Genomic DNA, 19,755 nt, shown 5'->3' on the forward strand with positions numbered 1-19,755 from the left:
GAGCCACGCATTGATGTGTCAATCCCTTCTTAGACGTTTTTCTTTCTTTGTTAAGCCTTCACTTTCATAACGAAACTCAGACAAAAAAAATGGATTCCCTCTTAATAGTCCTAGTAAAAAGGCTGTATGAGGCAGCGCTTAGACTTTTAACGACCGGGCTCTGGTCTCAATCATACAGTCAGTGGACATCTGGATCGCATCTCCCCATTCTCCCCCATGCAATCAGACACACTAGAGCTATGGAGCTGATGCTGGGCTCGCCCTGATGCTGCTCTCCACAATGTGGGTGCAACGTGTCGTTACAGCACATTGCATTCTGAGAATGTTTTTAGGGGGTGAAAGCTTCCGAGATTCCAAATAATGGTGCGTTCAAGGTAGGCCTAGTGCCAACAAACAGGCAAAGTGGAGTCATCGCCGTTCACCACCTTTCCCTAAAAACTCCTTGCAGTCCCCAAGCGGCCCCATTCATTCATTCCACACTGACTGAGAGGTCTCTAGAGGGCACTCCAGTTCAGCTGTACACAGGTCTGCCTGCTCTTGCTGTGGCAAAATGGCCGCCTACATAAAAGCCAAGGTCGTCATTATCCGAGACCGCAGGTCCACCGCAACTTGGAGTGGAATATAACAGCAATGCCCTCGTTCTACAGGTCAGACACATTTATATATGGCTGGCACAGTCAGGAGAACCTAAATGGTTGTTAGACTCCAATTAACAAGCGCATACATACATACATACATACATACATACATCCAGGGATAGGAAGAACATGTCTTACTCGACTATATGATGAACTGTAGGTGGTGCTAAAACATTTTTTTTTTTAACTAGACTGGCAGGGTGTGAAATCCACCACACACCACGTTTGGCCTCCACAGAGGAATCAGTCACACCCCAACTGCACAGTGGGGACACTCCGCTCCATCTAGCTGGGAACAAGCTGTGCTGAGACGTCACTAGCATCTGGAACACACCACTCATAGAGAGTAATACACAGAGAGAGAGCGTCACACACCACAAGAGCCAACTGGGGACCAGAGATGCACAGTGAGTGGTGGACTAGTAATGTTTCCCAGACCCTCCAGGAGCATGGCCGGTGTGATGCCTGCATACCTGCTCCTCCATCATCATCACAACAGAGGGTTTCTATACGCGTGCCTTCAGCAATGATCCATCTCAAACCCACCTGCTAATTCTGCCATGCTTTAAAGTTACCGCTCAGGTACCACCTCACTCATCTCTATTCATTGCCCCTTTCCGACACTTTAATCACTCTTTTTGTACACTCACAGCCTCAGACAGGTTACTTTCCATCTTCCCACACGTCGTTTGGCCCCGTGTGTAGGGCCCTCTGGGACCGGCAGGCTCATAAACATGGGGAGGGGGAGAGATGTCAAAGTGAAAGGAGCGTTCGGCCCTGCTCAGGGACACCCGAGGGTGATGTGGTGGGGCTGTGAGGCCGGGATGGGTCCTCCCTCCACCCCTCCTCTGGTTTATTTTCTCTGATGGGCCTGGTGTAAATATCCTGCTTTAAAGCCCTGAGAATGGGAATGCGTACAGTGCAGTCAGGCCCTCCACAGAGGTAGACGTAGTGGGAGAGTAGAGCTGGATGGAGAGCGGGGGAGGAGAGACCCCCAGTGAGCCCCTCCAGCTGCCATGATGACATCACTCAGAGGAGCAGAAGAAGAGATAAGTCGCTGCCAGCTGCAGTGGTCTCTGATACTGCCACGCACTCTCACCATCTGCCTGTTTACGTTCAATGGTTTGGATGTATGCCATATGGATGCGTGTGTGGAGGAATGTATGTATTTGTTGACATGACTTCCCCTGTGTCTGACTAACACAATGATGGGCAGTATCCATATGTGTGTGTGTGTGAGAAAGTACGAGAGAAAGAGAGGAGAGATAAACACACTGGGAACATCTCACCCTGACAGGGTGATACAGTTTAAGCCCAGAACAGCCAACAGAGTTAGATGAAGCATTGGTCAGGGCTTACTGGGTTACTGAGGTACTAATTGGTGTCCAAGAGGCTTGCTGCCTGTCTAGGGAACTGTTAGTTACTATGAGTTAATAAAGGGGTCTCGGGTCTGGCCCTTCTCTCTTTCTTATTCATTCATTGACTATAACAAGGCTGCATGCATTAGCGTTTCAAAGGCCAGTCTGCCTGCTACCCCCTCAACAGCACAGAGCAGAAAACACACTGCCACTCTCTACCCATCTCACTCTGGCCGTTAACATCCACTAACACAGGACTCACAGCTGCTCCTTACACAGGAGGCCTCGTAAGGGGAACATCACACATCGTATAATATTGTGTGTCTATGAAACACTGGCGATCTCCATCTGCTACAAGCAAAGAATATCACTCAATGGAATATGAGGGGTGAAACCAAAGTATTTTACTGATATGAACAGGTGAGAGCCTTCCTGCCACAGTGGAGAGACTAGAGGCAGTTAAATGTGAGCAAGCTGTGCAGAACCAGAGATCACAGGTTACAACTGTACTGTATGTAGCGTGGCAAGAAGCAATCCAGACAGACTTTTTACCTTCTTAGCAGTTGGCACTTACATTTATTATTAATCAATCTAACACCAAAGGGATCAAATATGCCCACATCCTTATCATACCCATCACTACAGTGTCTGATTATACCCATTTTCAAAGTGTTTTTAGAAAATCCTATCAATTATTAATTTTGATACCCATTCTTTATTTTTCCTGATTGAGGGGGGAATGTACAGGAATGTGCACGGAATGTTCAGGAATATAAAGTAATATACGATTGCATACCTGGGAGCATGTGTGTGCATTCCCAAACATGCAATTATCACAAGGCAACGGGAGTTTTGTTAGAAGCTTGATGCATAGTTACCGGATCCAAAACAGATCAAAATAATCATTTTAATAAAGTGTCCTTACACTGTAATTGTTGTGCCCAGTACACTATAAATTGGATTTAAACAAGCAGGCTGGTACAGCCCAGAGGCGAGGCCCCAAGAGTGTTATCCTCTCCTTGTGTCCATGGCAACAATATTATCATACATATCCCTACATCTTAAATACCTCTCTCCATTCATGTACATCTGTCTAAATACAGTGTTGATAGAACAGTGCCTACGTTAGCCCCCGGGGTACAAAATTAATACTGTCTACTACACAGGCCAGGGTGGGTAAAACACACTGGCTGCTTTAGAGGGATTTCCAACAATTTGCTTGGTCATTATGAAAAATAATACTGTCTACTGTCTGGGGTTTATGGAATGGTAAAGAGGAGGACTGTAAAAAAAAAAGACCTGTGAGTGAACCTCACACGATTTGATATGCTGCATTACAGTGGGCTTAACCTGTCCAAACATATCTGGATTGGAGGGAAGGGTTGTTGTGTGATAGGTCACATGCTTCCCTCTGATCCTCACTTTCATGGGTGACTAGGAATCCTCTGCACAAACTAACTACAGTACAGTAAACTAGAGAACACACACGTTGACCTTATTTGGCTCTTCTTATGACTAGGATCACCATGAGCTCTCCAGTCGTTGAACTTTAGAGTTTCTCTCTACTCTACCGCTAAATCATTGGCTACTAGGAATCCTTGGCATCCATCACCTGGTTACAGCAGGCTTAGCTACTGTCATTATGTGGCCCCTGTAAGCCCTTTCTTATGACCAGGAACACGGTATATCGTCTCCCAAGGTCTATTATTTTGATCATTATATAACAGAATTGCTCTATTGGAGTAGTGACGTGGTGGCTAATCATCACAAAGGAAATTCCACCTGTAATGTTGTACAGTAACAATGAAAAAATGTGTATCTACCAAAACAAATAAAAAGAAAATAACCAGAGTGTAGGGTCCTTACTCTCGCTCCTTCTCACTGAGCTTGTCTGTGATGGTGTCCTTGATGGAGGAGCGGGAGCCTTTGTGGATGACAGGATACCTGAGAGGGATCTGCAGGAAGCAACTGATCATCAGTACCAAGTGGGCCGTGTAACCCAGGGCAACCGCAACGCTCCCATCATCCTTCGCTGCAGGACAGAACACAACACAGAGGTCAGTCAGTCTCTGTTGGACAGGTTTTACTGTGAAATGGTCTCATTGTTTCTTACTTTAGAAAACCTTTGTTGAACGGATCTGATCATGAAATGCCATGCCTGTTAATCACTTCAATGGCTGTGTTTTAATGGGTTATTAATACAACACATTGTAATGCTACGACTAGAAACTAAAGTTGGTCAAAACGGCAACAACGAGCTAAACAGTCTCAGTGTTTCATCATTTCTTTAGCGCTTCATGAAGCTCCACTTGAAAGCAAGTGATCAGCAACAGTCTGACTGCAATACGCATGTATTTCATACGTGTTTCATATAAGTTCATTACGTTGAAATGAAAGATCAAATTGTAACATGGTAATATAATAAAGACGTCACAAACTGGAAAAAACTTTGGTAACCAAGTAATCACACCGATGAAAAGCAGGCACATTTACATGGGCAGAGTGTTTTCGAAATGATATAGAGTGGGTTTTGGCGCCGGAACACGCAAGAAAACTTCAACTGCTGTAGAATACCTCATTTACTTAAAAATACTTAATTTATTTCAGAAATGTGCGTGAAAAGCAAAAGCGTCACGTAAAACTATCCCTGCTGGGCTCAATTGCATTTTAGGGGAAAATTAGACGGTTACGGTTTCATTAACATTTCTGACTAGAAAACAGGTCCACCACCTCGCTGAAGTAAAGGAACTGCTTTCTTTGACAGCACATTAAGTTGTTTCAAGTTCTCAACTGCCGAGCAACAGGACATTGCTCCAGGCAAAGTGCTTATACTTTCCAAATCCCCAAATCATAGTGCTTTTGTCTTAATGCTTTGGAATAACAGACCGCTGCCTCAGTAAATAGTTGACTAGGAGCGCATTGGTGTATAACTAGACGACCCTGAATTATACAATTCTTGTGTCTGCACCTCTGATACCAGCAGAGGCCATGAAGCTGACTACCTTTTATAATGCCAATACCTTCCATAACACTAGTTCTATCCAACAGGAATGTCAGATAAAGGAATCATAAGTATAACTGACATGTACTGGGGAAAATGGAGAACCTTTTAAATCCAAAGTCAAGTATCCTCAGATGAGGGCTGAGTTACCTCCGAGAGAGAGAAAGCACTGGGGGGCTTGTTTCCACCCCATGACCCCTTCTTCTTAGCAGCAAGTCCCCTCTACCCTCACCAGCCTCCCCTCCCTTCTCCTCTACCGTCTCCTCCAGTCTCTCATCCAAACTATCCTCTCTCTTCTCTCCCCTCACCTTATCCAGCCTCTCCCATCTCCTGTCCCCAGTCTCCTCCAGCGTCACCCCTCTACCTTCTCCCCTCAGTCTCCCCAGGCAGGGCAGGTTGGATTAGGCTGTGCAGCAGCCCTGACCACAGTGTCTCACTAATCTACCACATCCTACCCTGCAGACAGCCCTCTCCTGTCTGTGACCCAGCAACAACACAGTTTCAGACATGATCGGCTTAATACTGGGCTGGCCCAGCTCTCAGGTAGGGCCCCACAGAAATCAGAGCAGGGGTGAAGTGTCAAAGGTCAGGCCTCTATGATGGGGTAGTTTCAGGCTGGGCTGCTGTATAGGTGTAGTGGTTAAGGTGGTGTTAGACAGAAACGTCTGACCAGGTAGACCCTCCTCCTAACCTCCTATAGGCCTCTGTCCCTCTCACTCTCTGTTCTACTACACAGCCACACCACATGCAAGGAGAGGGAAGGGAGAACAGGACAGGTTGGAGGGAGGTTGTGAGTGGGTTAGGACTCCCCCTGTAGGCCTCTCCATCTCCTACTGCGATGCCACAGCACATGCCTTGTGGTTTACTCACTAGATATCTACCACCCCCGCGGGGTGAGACAGCCGCACACCTCCACAGGGGATGGGAATCCACTCACCGCTGCAAATACAAACAACGAGCCATCAGGATGAGGAAGAGCGGGAGGCTGCTGCAGCCAAGGAAATGGGGGGCTGGAGATCGAGGCAGCGTTGGGGTAGGTCGGGGGATAGCAATGGAGGGGTATTAAAAGAAGGCACACTGGGGAAACCTGGCTCTCATTAGTCCCCCTGCCTCAACCCCCTCAACTCCACTTCCCCCTCCATCATGTCTTTGAAGTCGTGCTTCCCTGGCTGAGAAAGCCAAATCAGATTATCCACAACACATACGGGTGCGACATGGAGGGAATTAGATGAATAACACTTTCCAAATGTAAGCCCCTCTTGAATCATCATCTTATTCAGACCTTTGCCGTGTAAACGCGCACAAACACAATGCCAAATCCTCATCTGCTGCCTTTAAAACACCCACAGTAAATGAGACAGACTTACGACATACAGTACTTTGCAGATTATACTACTCAGTATTCATAAATACACAGAAATGGTGGGCTGAACTTACAGACCAGCAGAATGGTGTGACAAACTTAGAGAGAGAGTCCCTTTATCAGTCTCATCCCTCTCACCCATGGGACCGCTCCTTATAAAGTAGCTGGGCAGCAGAATTCACAGACTCCAGAGGTCAAATACACAGGAAGCAATTTCCACATTCTTGGATGATGGGGAGCACTCTGTGGGTCCTGGGCCTGCTTCCATTAACAAAAGGTTGCTACCAGGGAGTATGGTGAAACCTTTCCGGTGTAACTACTCTGACTCTGCATCAAGGTATTACATCTAGCCCATACAACACATATGTCTTGCACAGAGTTTCCTCCACCAGCCACTACTTCTAAAACACTTGTCATTGTACCTCAGAGCAGATATTGTTCTGTGTCCCAATTTGCACTCTATCCCCATTCCCTATATACTGTAGTTCCCCCCAAAAACTATAGTGCACAATACATAGGGAATAGGGTGCCATTTGGGACTCAACTATAGAGTCCCAATTACAGGAGAGGATCAGTCAGAGCATCAGCTTAAAGGGATCCACTGATATCACACAAACCACAGACGGAGTACAGGCTCACATTCACGACATGTGGATGGTGATGTGGAACCAAAAGAGAGGTCAGAAGTTTTAACCTTCAATAAAAGGAAGCAGATGCACCCTGCTTTATGAGTGTCTCTGTGTCACTCCAAACCCTTCCGTTTCCCGTTGAAATAGATATGTTACCTTGGAAATCCTCCGAGTTGGGCAGCTTCACTCCACAGATGACATAATCGGATTGATTAGCCTGCAGGGAAATTAAACAAGTTTTATGAGAATGAGAATCCAAGAACCAACAATGCCATATTCAGAAAACAACAGAGAAAACAGAGAGAGAGGAAAGGGAAAAGCTTCGGGAGCAAAAAGGGCCCTCTCCTTAGAAATGGTATTATAATGACCACTGAGTATTTAAGCTGTTCAGCTCCGTCGCAGAACATTTCAGATTGAAACTTTAACCGATTTCAAAACACAGGGAATGTAAGTGGTTGGCCACTCCAAAGACTAATAAGGGCTGAGAAAACATTTCTCCCCAAGCTTTTCTCACTCAAGGTTTTCTCTTTTGTTCGCCATCGTTGTCATGCCATATAGCTGACTACAGCCAATACTGTGTAGTATATCGACCAGGCTCATTTCTAGCATTACTCAGGAGGAGGTTACTCACGGCCGTGGTGACCACGTCGATGGGGTAGATGTAGGACAGCTCAGAGAGGAGCTGACGACAGCGGAAGGTGAGCTGAGCGTTGGACTTGAGGAACAGCTCTCTGGGGAGACAGACACAGAGACAGTCACTTGATGACTCAGTCAGACTCATGGCCTTACTGAGCAACACAAAGAGGACAGTAACAGAGGAGGAGGAAGAGAACAGAGGGAGGACTGGTGACAGAGAAGAGAATCAACTGGATCAAATAGACAGGGATATAGAGAGGCAGGAGGATAGAAAGGGGGAAATGACAGAAAATGGGTATAAGGGAACGATGAGGAGGTGATGAAGAGGAAAGGGGGGGTGGGGAGAGAGAGGGAGAAGGTACTGTACAATACAGTATTATACACTGAGTGTATGAAACATTAGGAACACATGCTCTTTCCATGACAGACTGACCAGATGAAAGCTACAATATGATCCCTTATTGTCACTTGTTAAATCCCCTTCAAAATCAGTGTAGATGAACGGGAGGAGACAGGTTAATTATGGATTTTTAAGCCTTAACACAACTGAGACATGGATTGTGTACAGTATGTGTGACACTCAGAGGCTGAATGGGCAAGACAAAATATGTAAGTGCCTTTGAACAGGGTATGGTAGTAGGTGCTAGGTACACCGGTTAAAGTGTGTCAAGACTGCAACGCTGCTGGGTTTTCCCGTGTGTTTCAAAAATAGTCCACCACTCAAAGGACATCCAGCCAACTTGACAACTGCGAGAAGCATTGGAGTCAACATGGGCCAGCATCCCTGTGGAACGCTTGACACCTTGTAGAGTCCATGCCCGACGAACTGAGGCTGTTCAAGGGCGAAAGAGCAACTCAAGGAAGGTGTTCTTAAAGTTTGGTATACTCAGTCTATATGAATAATATGAGAGAGAAAAACAACAAGAATGTGGATGGGGAAAGATGTGAGGCGAGACCTGACATCTCAGTAAAGCTTGGGAGGGAGAGAGAGAGGGAGAGAATAAGGGTGCAGGTATGGGGATAGGGAGGTGGAGTGAGGGATGGAGGGTAGCTAGGGTGTCAGTTAGTTATGAGGGGTGACGGTGCCTTAATTGGAAACTGAGGTTGAAGAGAACAGCAAGGGTGTGTTTGTCTTGGCCCAGACCTGGATGAGGAGACCTAATGGCTCAGCTCTGAATCATCTCCACAGTAATTGTAATAGCAACTCAATTATCATAACTGCCAAATTACCAGCCACTCTTTTCCCCCCCGGGACAGGTCCAAAAATCACCACAGGCCCCTTAGACCAGCCCTGGGCTGTTCCATTAGCAGACTTGGCGGGGGGGGGGGGGGGGGGGGGACAACCCACAAGCCTGACCTGCCTAGGTGAGAAGAGGAAACGTCTGGAATAATGTTTGCTTTCTTATGTCCACCTCTTGACAGCTACTGGAGTCTGACTTCAGACAAGTCAGAGAACTCAAAAGTGTGTGTGTGTGTGTAAATATATACAGTATGGCCTATGTTTACATTGTGTGTGAACATGTGTGACTGTGTGTGTCCCCCCCATTCAACAATTTAAACCAGCACTTGGGGAGTAGAGTTTTGTGGATAATGGCCCATCAATTCAGACAGATGAAAAGGTGTTGGGAGAAAATGATCATTGGATATGAACAGCCTTTCCTCCATGCTCCTCGGCACCCCATTCTGCTCTGCCTGTGGTCGGCCTCCTGCCTTGGCCCTCACCATTACACAGTTGAAAATCCCTGGTCTTACTGTGGAGGCTTTGTAGATTCAGAAGATCCAGATGATTACCATGTTAATCATTTGATCCTTCCTTCATATAAACCTCACATCTCAGTCCAGCAGGCTTTCTCTTATCTGTTCTGGTTAAGCCCAGATGCAAGACCCTCAATTCCCACATCAAACCCAAACCATCAAAGACAGACACATTTCCAGAAACCTGGTTATTACATGAACTCAGCAACTCTCCCTAACAAACACTTATTTTTTGCCCAATGAACTTTAAATACACTTTTTTTTCCAGGGGTGGACGTTAGGCAGATGCATGAGTGTCAAAATACATTTCCTTGGTTACATGATGCGTTGGTGGGTTTCTTTGCCCGGCCAGCTATAACTAGTGTGTTTACTGTAGCAGTGCTGTTGCTTCTGCTCTGCCTTGGCCCCATCACTGCCAGGTACCCAGCCAAACAAACTCTGTATCCAGGGTGCACCCCTGCAGGCCAAGGCAAACACATCAGACTGGTCTTTGACACAATCTGCTTATTCTCTCTAGGGCTAAAAACACAAATAGGCAGCACCGAGCCAACACCCCCTCTTTGTAAGCAGAATGTAATCTCCCCACAGCATTTAGAACAATTGACAGCATATTAGAACACACCATTCTGTGGGGCCTAGGTAATTTCTAGCAGATGGCGTGGTGAACCAACGGGATGGAGCGCGGGTGCGAGTGTGTGTGCGCGAGTGTGTGCATGGATAAATAAATGCTTCAATTACAGGTTGACACGTACCTTTTGGCAGTGCATTCTTTATGTTGCTCTGTTAACGACTCCCTCTCCATCCCCAGACTGTGGTGTTTGGTGGAGAACGCTTCCTCTAAGGAGAGATAAGGGAGATAAGGGAGATAGAGAGAGAGAGAGAGAGAGAGAGAGATGTGACATTTGTAATGTCTTTACTGTTTTGAAACCTCTGTATGTGTAATGTTTACTGTTAATTTTTGCTGTTTTTCACTTTATATATTCACTTTGTATGTTGTCTACCTCACTTGCTTTGGCAATGTTAACACATGTTTCCCATGCCAATAAAGCCCTTGAATTGAATTGAATTGAGATGGAAAGAAAGGGAGAGATGAATATGACCGAGAAAGAGAGTGATAGCGAGAGACGTGAAAGTAAGAGGGAAAGAGAGAAAGAAAGAGAAAGGGAGGTGGTAAATTACCAGGTGTGTTCTGTTCTGGTAAATTACCAGGTGTGTTCTGTTCTGGTAAATTTACACAGGTGTGTTCTGTTCTGGTAAATTTACACAGGTGTGTTCTGTTCTGGTAAATGTACACAGGTGTGTTCTGTTCTGGTAAATGTACACAGGTGTGTTCTGTTCTGGTAAATTTACACAGGTGTGTTCTGTTCTGGTAAATTTACACAGGTGTGTTCTGTTCTGGTAAATTTACACAGGTGTGTTCTGTTCTGGTAAATTTACACAGGTGTCTGGGCGTGTTTCTTGATTTAATGCCTTCCACATTAAACACTGGAAACATAACACGGTTACTTTGGTCAGGAAAAAAACATTTCCTTCTGACTCACATCACATAAAACCACTACACATGAATAATGATGGTAGGATTTGTTTGACTTTTGTAGTCAAATAAAGTCAAATAAATAAAAGCATTTAGATAAGGAAGAGTGATTACAGATTTAACAGCGATACGGATGAACCTAGGCATATTAAAACCACAGTCCAAACTCTGCACCTGGAACAATGTATGATGGGACAAAGAGTTTTGGACTAAATTAACAAGCATGATTTTGTGTGTTAATAGAAAACACTTAACTTTGGTACAGCATGTGCATTGCCACATGGCATAAACATCTCCACCTGAACAAATATGATCTGGCTATAAGACATCAGTACCAACCCCAACTTCTCCCAACCATCCCATCTCATGTACCTTGCTGTTGACAGGCTGAATAGAGAATGGATAAGAGAGGCTCCAATACACACTCGTCTTGACACACATTTTAAAACCCAGCTGGTTCAAATGAACCTCTCTTCCACTGCATGTTACCTGTCAAAGCTGGTCTGCCCAGACAGAAAGTCCAAAGAGGAGGTGGAGGGGAGGATAGATGGGGGTTGCAAGGAGAAAGACAGAAGGGGAGGTTTGGGTGCCAAGGCCAAATCTTCATCAGATTAGGGATGACAAGAAAGATACTGTTTGGGATTGGGCAGATTAGTCAGCCCGTTTGGTTTAAACGATGTGTTCAAAAGGTCCCCCTTCGCCTGCATAGGCCCTGAGCTCTCCTAGGCTTTTATGTAACCCCCCCCACCCCCATCCCTGTCACCAACGCATCAAAGCCTCTGCCGCCAAACTAAAACAAATGGAGACACGTGTGTGTAAAAATGTGTGTGTGTGTGTGTGTGTGTGTGTGTGTGTAGAAGGCTATGGTGCCATGTTTAGCTACGTCACATAGCTTTAGAGATGTTATTCTTTTACCGCCCTCCAGTGTTGTTGTGTTCTCTCCTCAGAGACAAAATAATAATATCCACCATGTCACAAGCGGAAAAACTCCCACACGTCCTAATATAAGGAGCTACCTCTTTCCATCTCAGTAGAAAGGAAAGCGAAATAGAGAGAGTGAGAGGAATGTGTGTGTGTGTGTGAGGAGAGGGAGAGAGAGTAAAGAGAGAAAGTGGGAGGGAGGGAGAGAGCGAGCGAGAGCAAAGGAAAGCTGAAGATACAAGGGGATAAAAGCATGAAACAAGGACAGGTTGTGTTACTGTGTAACGATGGAGGAAGTGACTGAGCTGTGACCCGTGTTGGTACGAGACAGATAGCCATGAAACATCACAGGATGTCTCCCCTTTAATAAGATGTGTGGGGGGGGGGGAGAGAGAGACAGAGACAGAGAGAGAGAGAGAGAGAGAGAGAGAGAGAGAGAGAGAGAGAGAGAGAGAGAGAGAGAGGGGAGTACTGCAGTTGAAGAGAGGAAAAACAATTGAGGGTAGAGGGAGAAAGAGAAATGCAATGAATCACAGTGAGAAAGGTCTCTCTGGTTGGTCCTATTATATCTCCTCTAGGCCCAGGTCCAGTTATACCACTCATTAGTAAGATAGTCACCCTCACTCACTGAACATGGCCACTGCAGCTGAGGGAGCTGGTGACTGTGGGTGTAATGGTGCTAGGTTTAGTGTGGGGACCAGAGTTCTGAGCTAAGTCCAGTGTGTTGATGTGATAGACACCCCCACATCTCTCGCCACTTTAAAAAACCTTGACTCTTAACTCTGGGTTACTAACTCTGCCACTGTTTATTGGCCTTCAGTCGCCTCGGTGGGAAGGCAGAGAGTGAAAATAACTGTAAATAACCACGATAAAGACTTTTTACTGCCCTAATTTATAACGTCTGCTCAAGGTGGTAGAGGGGAATATTAGGCGAGAGGAAATTGTGACAAGAAAAAAGGAACCAGAGGAAGAGTAGTGTTGACGCCATGACTGAACATTAAGCAGAAGGCTGTGGGGGTTAAGGTTAAAATAATGCTCCGTCTTCTCTGGGCTTTGTCTCTGTGAAGAATCCCAGCTCTCCTCAAGCCTCTTACACAAACACAGGCATTCACATGAATATGCACACACACAAACATGCATACACACACAACCAACACAGGGCCAACAGGGCCAGGGATGCAGCCAACCATCATAGCAAATGAGCGGCCATTGGACAGCCAGTCATTAACCTGTCATCAAGATGATCCCTGGCCCTGGCACTGCCCTATCAGCTGGAAGTTCACACACTGTCAGGAGTGGCTAAGTGTAGCACACACACACACACACCCCCACACACAAACACCCACCCACAAACACACAAACACCCACCCACACACAAACACCCACCCAGTGAGAGCCGGCTGGCGTCTGCCAGCTTCCTAGCATTCCTCACATGCCTGCACCCTCACAAACACCCCTGTAGGTACTGTATATTTGGGTTTGACCCCCATTTGTTTTGACAGTAAAGGGGATCGTCTGAAAAAACGTAATTTCACAGAAAGGAATGCGGACCGGAAACAGACGGAGCAAATGTGATATGATTCTAAAGACTGCATTCACATACTGTCTAGCCTAGTGGGCAGCATGGGGGGGCAGCATGGGACGTGGGCAGCATAGGACGTGGGCAGCATGGGACGTGGGACAGATCAGAGAGCCTGGTCCTCCTTGTTCACTGATGTGAGTCAGGTGACCCGGTCTCTTACTATGGAAACCATACATATCTAACCTAATCTTGTCCACTACCAGGTACTTTTCCTTCTGTGTTTAAATAAACACGTGTCCTCTTAGCACAAAAGGGGCGGCAGCGTAGCCTAGTGGTTAGAGCGTTGGACTAGTAACCGAAAGGTTGCAAGATCGAATCCCCGGGCTGACAAGGTACAAATATATCGTTCTGCCCCTGACCAGGCAGTTAAGCCACTGTTCCGAGGCAGTCATTGAAAATAAGAATTTGTTCTTAGCTGACTTGCCTAGTTAAATAAAAAATAAAAATACATTCTTAATCCAGCAGTGGTGACAGAGGATTAAGGGCCATTCGTCAGGACGGGGACACAAACCATACCTCAGGGTAGTTTTTTTTGTGTGTGTGTGTGTGTGTGTGTGTGTGAGAGCCTGGAGGTTATGAACACAGTGTGTGCAGGTATGCTGGGCTGCGGTCCAGACAACCAGTCAAATCAATAACACAAGCCATTTTAGGGAGAACCAAACCACCATGGCTTCCTGACCTTTGGCCAAACACAGAACCTGGATCCATCAGAGACTTCATCCCCCCAGTCCTCTTTGAACACACCCTACCATACCCTGCTGTTAAACAACACTGCCCACCCCACCCTGCTGTTAAACAAATACAATAACAGACTGGTCAGAGAAAACAGGAGAGGAAGAAGGAGGGAGACGGAGAGAGGGACACGGATGGGTCTGCCAGAAGTGAAAGCTTTGAAAGTCACTCAGACACAAGGAGTGGAGGGTCAACATGATCTGGCCCCAGGTCCATCAGAGACACGACCTCTCAAAAAAACTGGAAGCTCATTCGATGTGCCTTCCCTAATTGCTCATATTCCTCCTATGACTAGCAGGTGCCATTTTTTATGAAAGGTTGATAACACACCTCACAGTCACAAAATGTATGAATGCACATACTACGTATAGGACAGCTGCGTACATACTTACAAGATGTGATTCACTTAATTATCTAAGCCACCTGGATAATCCCATATACCTACAGGAAAAGAGCCAAGACATTAATATCAATGCCATAAAAGTATATATGTATTGTTCTGTGCATGTGTGAACCGGTCTGTGCGTGCCCATCATGGTGGTGGTGTTGAATATGAACTCTGCTAGGTTTATTTCCCTGCGGACATAACGGATATGGAGCAGTAAACATGCCAGTAAAACAAACCCACCCATCCCAGACATGATACAGCCGGCAGTTATTCTGTTATTGAACCCATATAATTGACTCAACGACGCCATAAAACGCTAACGGGTTACATTACCGGCCCTGGTAGAACAACTTGGCTGGCCGGCACAGAAAAGTCTCTGTCTGAGAGTGTCGCACGGCAAGGGGGAAAACTGTCACTGTAGTGGAGTGACTCAGAGACTCCAGCCGGTCAACAGTGAAAGAGGTTTCCTGTGTGTGAGGTGCTGTACTGTACTCTACTGTACTGTAATGGTCTGGAGTGGAACATGCCGTGAAATAAGTAGCCCAAGAACAGCAGTTGGCTGACCTTCAGCATACCAGTCTCGTAGGATCTATCAGAGGTAGTGCACTACACAGAATACTAGGGTGCCGTTTAGGGCAACCCCAGTGTAAGGTACAGAACAGGAGTACAATCCCATATGGACGCCAGTCCCCACACTATATGCAATTTGAAATTGTAATATCTAGTGGCTTGTAAATGCCAGCCAATTGTGTCCAACTCCAAATACCCCTTACCTTTCTTCTGAAGCTGTGCTCTCTCCTTCTGCCGCAGGTCTGTCTCCCGGCCCAGCACCTTCCTCTGTCTCTCCAGCTCACCTCGTAGCATCCCGAGACGCATCTGCATACACTCCCGCTCCTTCTTCTGCAGAGAGAGAGCGAAGAAAGGAGAGAGAGAGGTGGAGAGGAGAAAATGAAGAATAAACCGAGAGAGTGAGAAAGAAATAAATAGAAAGAGAGTATATATATATGTTTCACCACAGCAAGTGCTTTTCATTATTCCAGCTCAACACCATATCCCCATTAGGTCTCTCAGAACAAGCCACACAATCTAGGGCCAATTCCATAACAAACTCATTCAATACGCCTCTCATAACCCATTATACACTGTCAATACTGGATGGATGAAGACAAGTGGGGCCTCAAACAAGGTCTTTCAAAAGAACCCCTCCAAAATCCCTCACGAGAGAAATTGGAGATCCTCATATAAAGGGCAAATGCGAGTTAACCCCTTCATGTCCATAACGGAAAAATATAATTTCCTTTGGTACACTTGTTCTCTGAGCTTACTGATGGACAAATCTGGAAAATTATTCTTCAATTGGCCAAAGTGTTTGTCTAAAATACAAGTTTTTTACACTGTACTATATTTAGTCATTTGACATATTTTATAAATGTAAATTCATGTGAATACATGTTCAAATGATCAGATCTTAATAATTTGTGGTAAACACAAAAGTACGTGGACACCCCTTCAAAATGAGTGGATTTGGCTATTTCAGCCACACCAGTTGCCGGCCGGTGTATAAAATCGAGCACCTAGACATCTCCATAGACAAACATTGGCAGTAGAATGGTCTTACTGAAGAGCTCAGTGACTTTCAACGTGGTACCGTCATAGGATGCCACCTTTCCATCAAGTCAGTTCGTCAGATGTCTGCCCTGCTAGAGCTGCCCCGGTCAACTGTAAGTGCTGTTATTGTGAGGTGGAAACGTATAGGAGCAACAACTGCTCAGCCGCAAAGTAGTAGGCCACACAAGCTCACAGAACGGGACCGCCGAGTGCTGAAGCGCGTAAAAATCTGTCATCATCATCTGTCCTCGGTTGCAAAATTCAAAACCAAGTTCCAAACTGCCAATGGAAGCAATGTCAGCACAATAACTGTTTGTCAGGAGCTTCATGAAATGGGTTTCCATGGCCAAGCAGCGGCACAAAAACCTAAGATCACCATGCACAATGCCAAGTGTCAGCTAGAGTGGTGTAAAGCTCGCCGCCATTGAACTTGGCAACGCGTTCTCTGGGGTGATGAATGACGCTTCACCATCTGGCAGTCCGACGAGTGAATCTGGGTTTGGCTGATGCCAGGAGAACGCTATCTGCCGCAATGCATTGTGGCAACTGTAAGGTTTGGTGGAGGAGGAATAATGGTCTGGGGCTGTTTTTCATGGTTTGGGATGGGCCCTTAGTTCCAGTGAAGGGAAATCTTAATGCACCAGCAAACAATTACATTTTAGTGATTCTGTGCTTCCAACCTTGTGGCAACAGTTTGCGGAAGGCCCTTTCTTGTTTCAGCATAACAATGCCCCCGTGGGCAAAGCGAGGTCCATACATAAATAGTTTGTTGAGATCGGTGTGGAGGAACTTGACTGGCCTGCACAGTGCCCTGACCTCAACCCAATCGAACACCTTTGGGATGAATCAGAACGCCGACTGCGAGCCAAGCCTAATCGCCCAACATCAGTGCCCGACCTAACTAATCCTTGTGGCTGAATGGAAGTCCCCGCTGCATTGTTCCAACATCCAGTGGAAAGCCTTCCCAGAAGAGTGGGGGGGACCAACTACATATTGAACGCCCATGATTTTGGAATGAGATGTTCGACGAGCAGTTCGACGATCATATTTGAGATTCTTCAAAGTGGCCTCCCTTTGCTTTGCACGCTCTTGGCATTATCTCAACCAGATTCATGAGGTAGTCACCTGGAATGCATTTCAATTAACAGGTGTGCCTTGTTAAAAGTTAATTTGTGGAATTTATTTCCTTCTGAATGCATTTGAGCCAATCAGTTGTGTTGTGACAAGGTAGGGGTGGTATACAGAAGATAGCCCTATTTGGTAAAAGACCAAGTCCATATTATGGCAAGAACAGCTCAAATGAGCAAAGAGAAACAACAGTCCATCATTACTTTAAGACATGAAGGTCAGTCAATACAGGAAATATCAAGAAGTTAGAAAGTTCAGTCGCAAAAACCATCAAGCGCTATGATGAAACTGGCTGTCATGAGGACCGCCACAGGAAAGGAAGACCCAGAGTTACTTCTACTGCAGTTACAGTTAACTGCACCTCAGATTGCAGCCCAAATAAATGCTTCACATAGTTCTAGTAACAGACACATCTCAACATCAACTGCTCAGAGAAGACTGAGTGAATCAGGCCTTCATGGTCAAACTGCTGCAAAGAAACCACTACTAAAGGACACCAATAAAAAGAACAGACTTGCTTGGGCCAAGAAACACAAGCAATGGACAATAGACCAGTGTAAATCTGTCCTTTGGTCTGATTAGTCCAAATTTGCGATTTATGGTTCCAAACGCAGTGTCTTTGTCAGACACAGAGCTGGTGAATGGATGATCTAAGCATGTGTGGTTCCCACAATGAAGCATGAAGGAGGTGTGATGGTGTGGGGGTGCTTTGCTGGTGACATTATCAGTGTTTTTTTAAGAATTCAAGGCACACTTAACCAGCATGGCTACCACAGCATTCTGCAGCAATACGCCATCCCACCTGGCTTGCGCTTAGTGGGACTATAATTTATTTTTCAACAGGACAATGACCAAACACACCTCCAGGCTGTGTAAGGGCTATTTGACCAAGAAAGAGAGTGATGGAGTGCTGCATCAGATGACCTGGCCTCCACAATCACCAGATCTCAACCCAATTGAGATGGTTTGGGATGAGTTGGGCCACAGAGTGAAGGAAAAGCAGCCAACAAGTGCTGAGCATATATGGGAACTCCTTCAAGACTGTTGGAAAAGCATTCGAGGTGAAGCTGGTTGAGAAAATGCCAAGAGTGTGCAAAGCTGTCATCAGGGCAAAGGGTGGCTATTTGAAGAATCTCAAATATAAAATATATTTTGATTTGTTTAACAGTTTTTTGGCTACTACATAATCCCATGTGTTATTTCATAGTTTTGATGTCTTCACTATTATTCTACAATGTAGAAAATAGTAAAAAAAAATAAAGAACAACCCTTGAATGAGTAGGTGTTCTAAAAACATTTGACCGGTAGTGTATATATCAACAATATCTAAATAAATCCACACACACACACACCACTAGAGAATATGCAGTATAAGCAAATCTAATGCAAGTCAATAGAGACTGGAGAGAGAGTAATTTTACAAAATTCTCTCTCATCTTAAACATGTTCAGATCTTAAATTTTTAGTATATTTCTTGCCTGGACCAAAATTTTAATATACATTTTTGCAAATCTATTGAAAATAAAAACACCAGATTTACATAAGTATTCAGAACCGCTGCTATGAGACTTGAAATTGAGCTTAGGTGCATCCTGTTTCCATTGATCATCCTTGAGATGTTTCCACAATTTGATTGGGGTCCACCTGTGGCAAATTCAATTGACTGGACATGATTTGGAAAGGCCCACACTTGTCCATACAAGGTCCCACAGTTGTCCATACAAGGTCCCACAGTTGACAGTGCATGTCAGAGCAAAAATCAAGCTATGAGATTGAAGGAATTGTCCGTAGAGCTCAGAGACAGGATTGTATTAAGGCACAGATCTGGGGAAGGGTACCAAAACATTTCTGCAGCATTGAAGGTCCCAAGAACACAGTGGCCTTCTTAATCCTTCAATTGAAGAAGTTTGGAACCACTAAGACTCTTCCTAGAGCTGGCCGCCAGGCTAAACTGAGCAATCGGGGAAGAAGGGCCTTGGTCAGGGAGATGACCAATAACTCGATGGTCGATCTGACAGAGCTCCAAAGTTCCTCTGTGGAGATGGAAGAACCTTCCAGAAGGACAACCATCTCTGCAGCACTCCACCAATCAAGCCGTTATGGTAGAGTGGCCAGACGGAAGCCACACCTAAGTAAATGGAACATGACCACCCGCTTGGAGTTGCCAAAAGGCACCTAAAGGACCCACAGTCCATGAGAAACAAGATTCTCTGGTCTGATGAAACCAAGATTGAACTCTTTGGCTTGAATGCCAAGCGTCACGTCTGGGGGAAACCTGGCATAATCCCTACGGTGAAGCATGGTGGTGGCAGCATCATGCTGTGGGGATGAATTTCAGCGACAGGGAGCCTCAAGATCGAGGGAAAAATGAACGGAGCCAAGTACAGAGAGATGCTTAATGAAAACCTGCTCCAGAGCACTCAGGACCTCATTCTGGGGTGAAGTGCCGTGTAAATGACTTCTTTGCACAATTCTAGCCAGA

General features: G+C 45.6%; 1 protein-coding gene across 1 annotated transcript in view; it reads right to left on the reverse strand.

Annotated features, from left to right (window-relative positions):
• LOC139422004 (UV radiation resistance-associated gene protein-like) overlaps window positions 1-19,755 on the reverse strand; it is a 151,984-nt gene that overhangs the window by 74,065 nt on the left and 58,164 nt on the right. Inside the window, exons 8-12 of the mRNA XM_071173146.1 lie at window positions 15,311-15,437; window positions 10,133-10,217; window positions 7,621-7,720; window positions 7,146-7,206; window positions 3,863-4,028 (exon numbers count right to left, since the gene is read on the reverse strand). Of these exons, the coding sequence (XP_071029247.1) occupies window positions 3,863-4,028; window positions 7,146-7,206; window positions 7,621-7,720; window positions 10,133-10,217; window positions 15,311-15,437 (539 nt within the window). The remainder of the gene's footprint in view (window positions 1-3,862; window positions 4,029-7,145; window positions 7,207-7,620; window positions 7,721-10,132; window positions 10,218-15,310; window positions 15,438-19,755) is intronic.

Source organism: Oncorhynchus clarkii, chromosome 12, assembly GCF_045791955.1.
Source record: "Oncorhynchus clarkii lewisi isolate Uvic-CL-2024 chromosome 12, UVic_Ocla_1.0, whole genome shotgun sequence".
Lineage (NCBI taxonomy): Eukaryota > Metazoa > Chordata > Actinopteri > Salmoniformes > Salmonidae > Oncorhynchus > Oncorhynchus clarkii.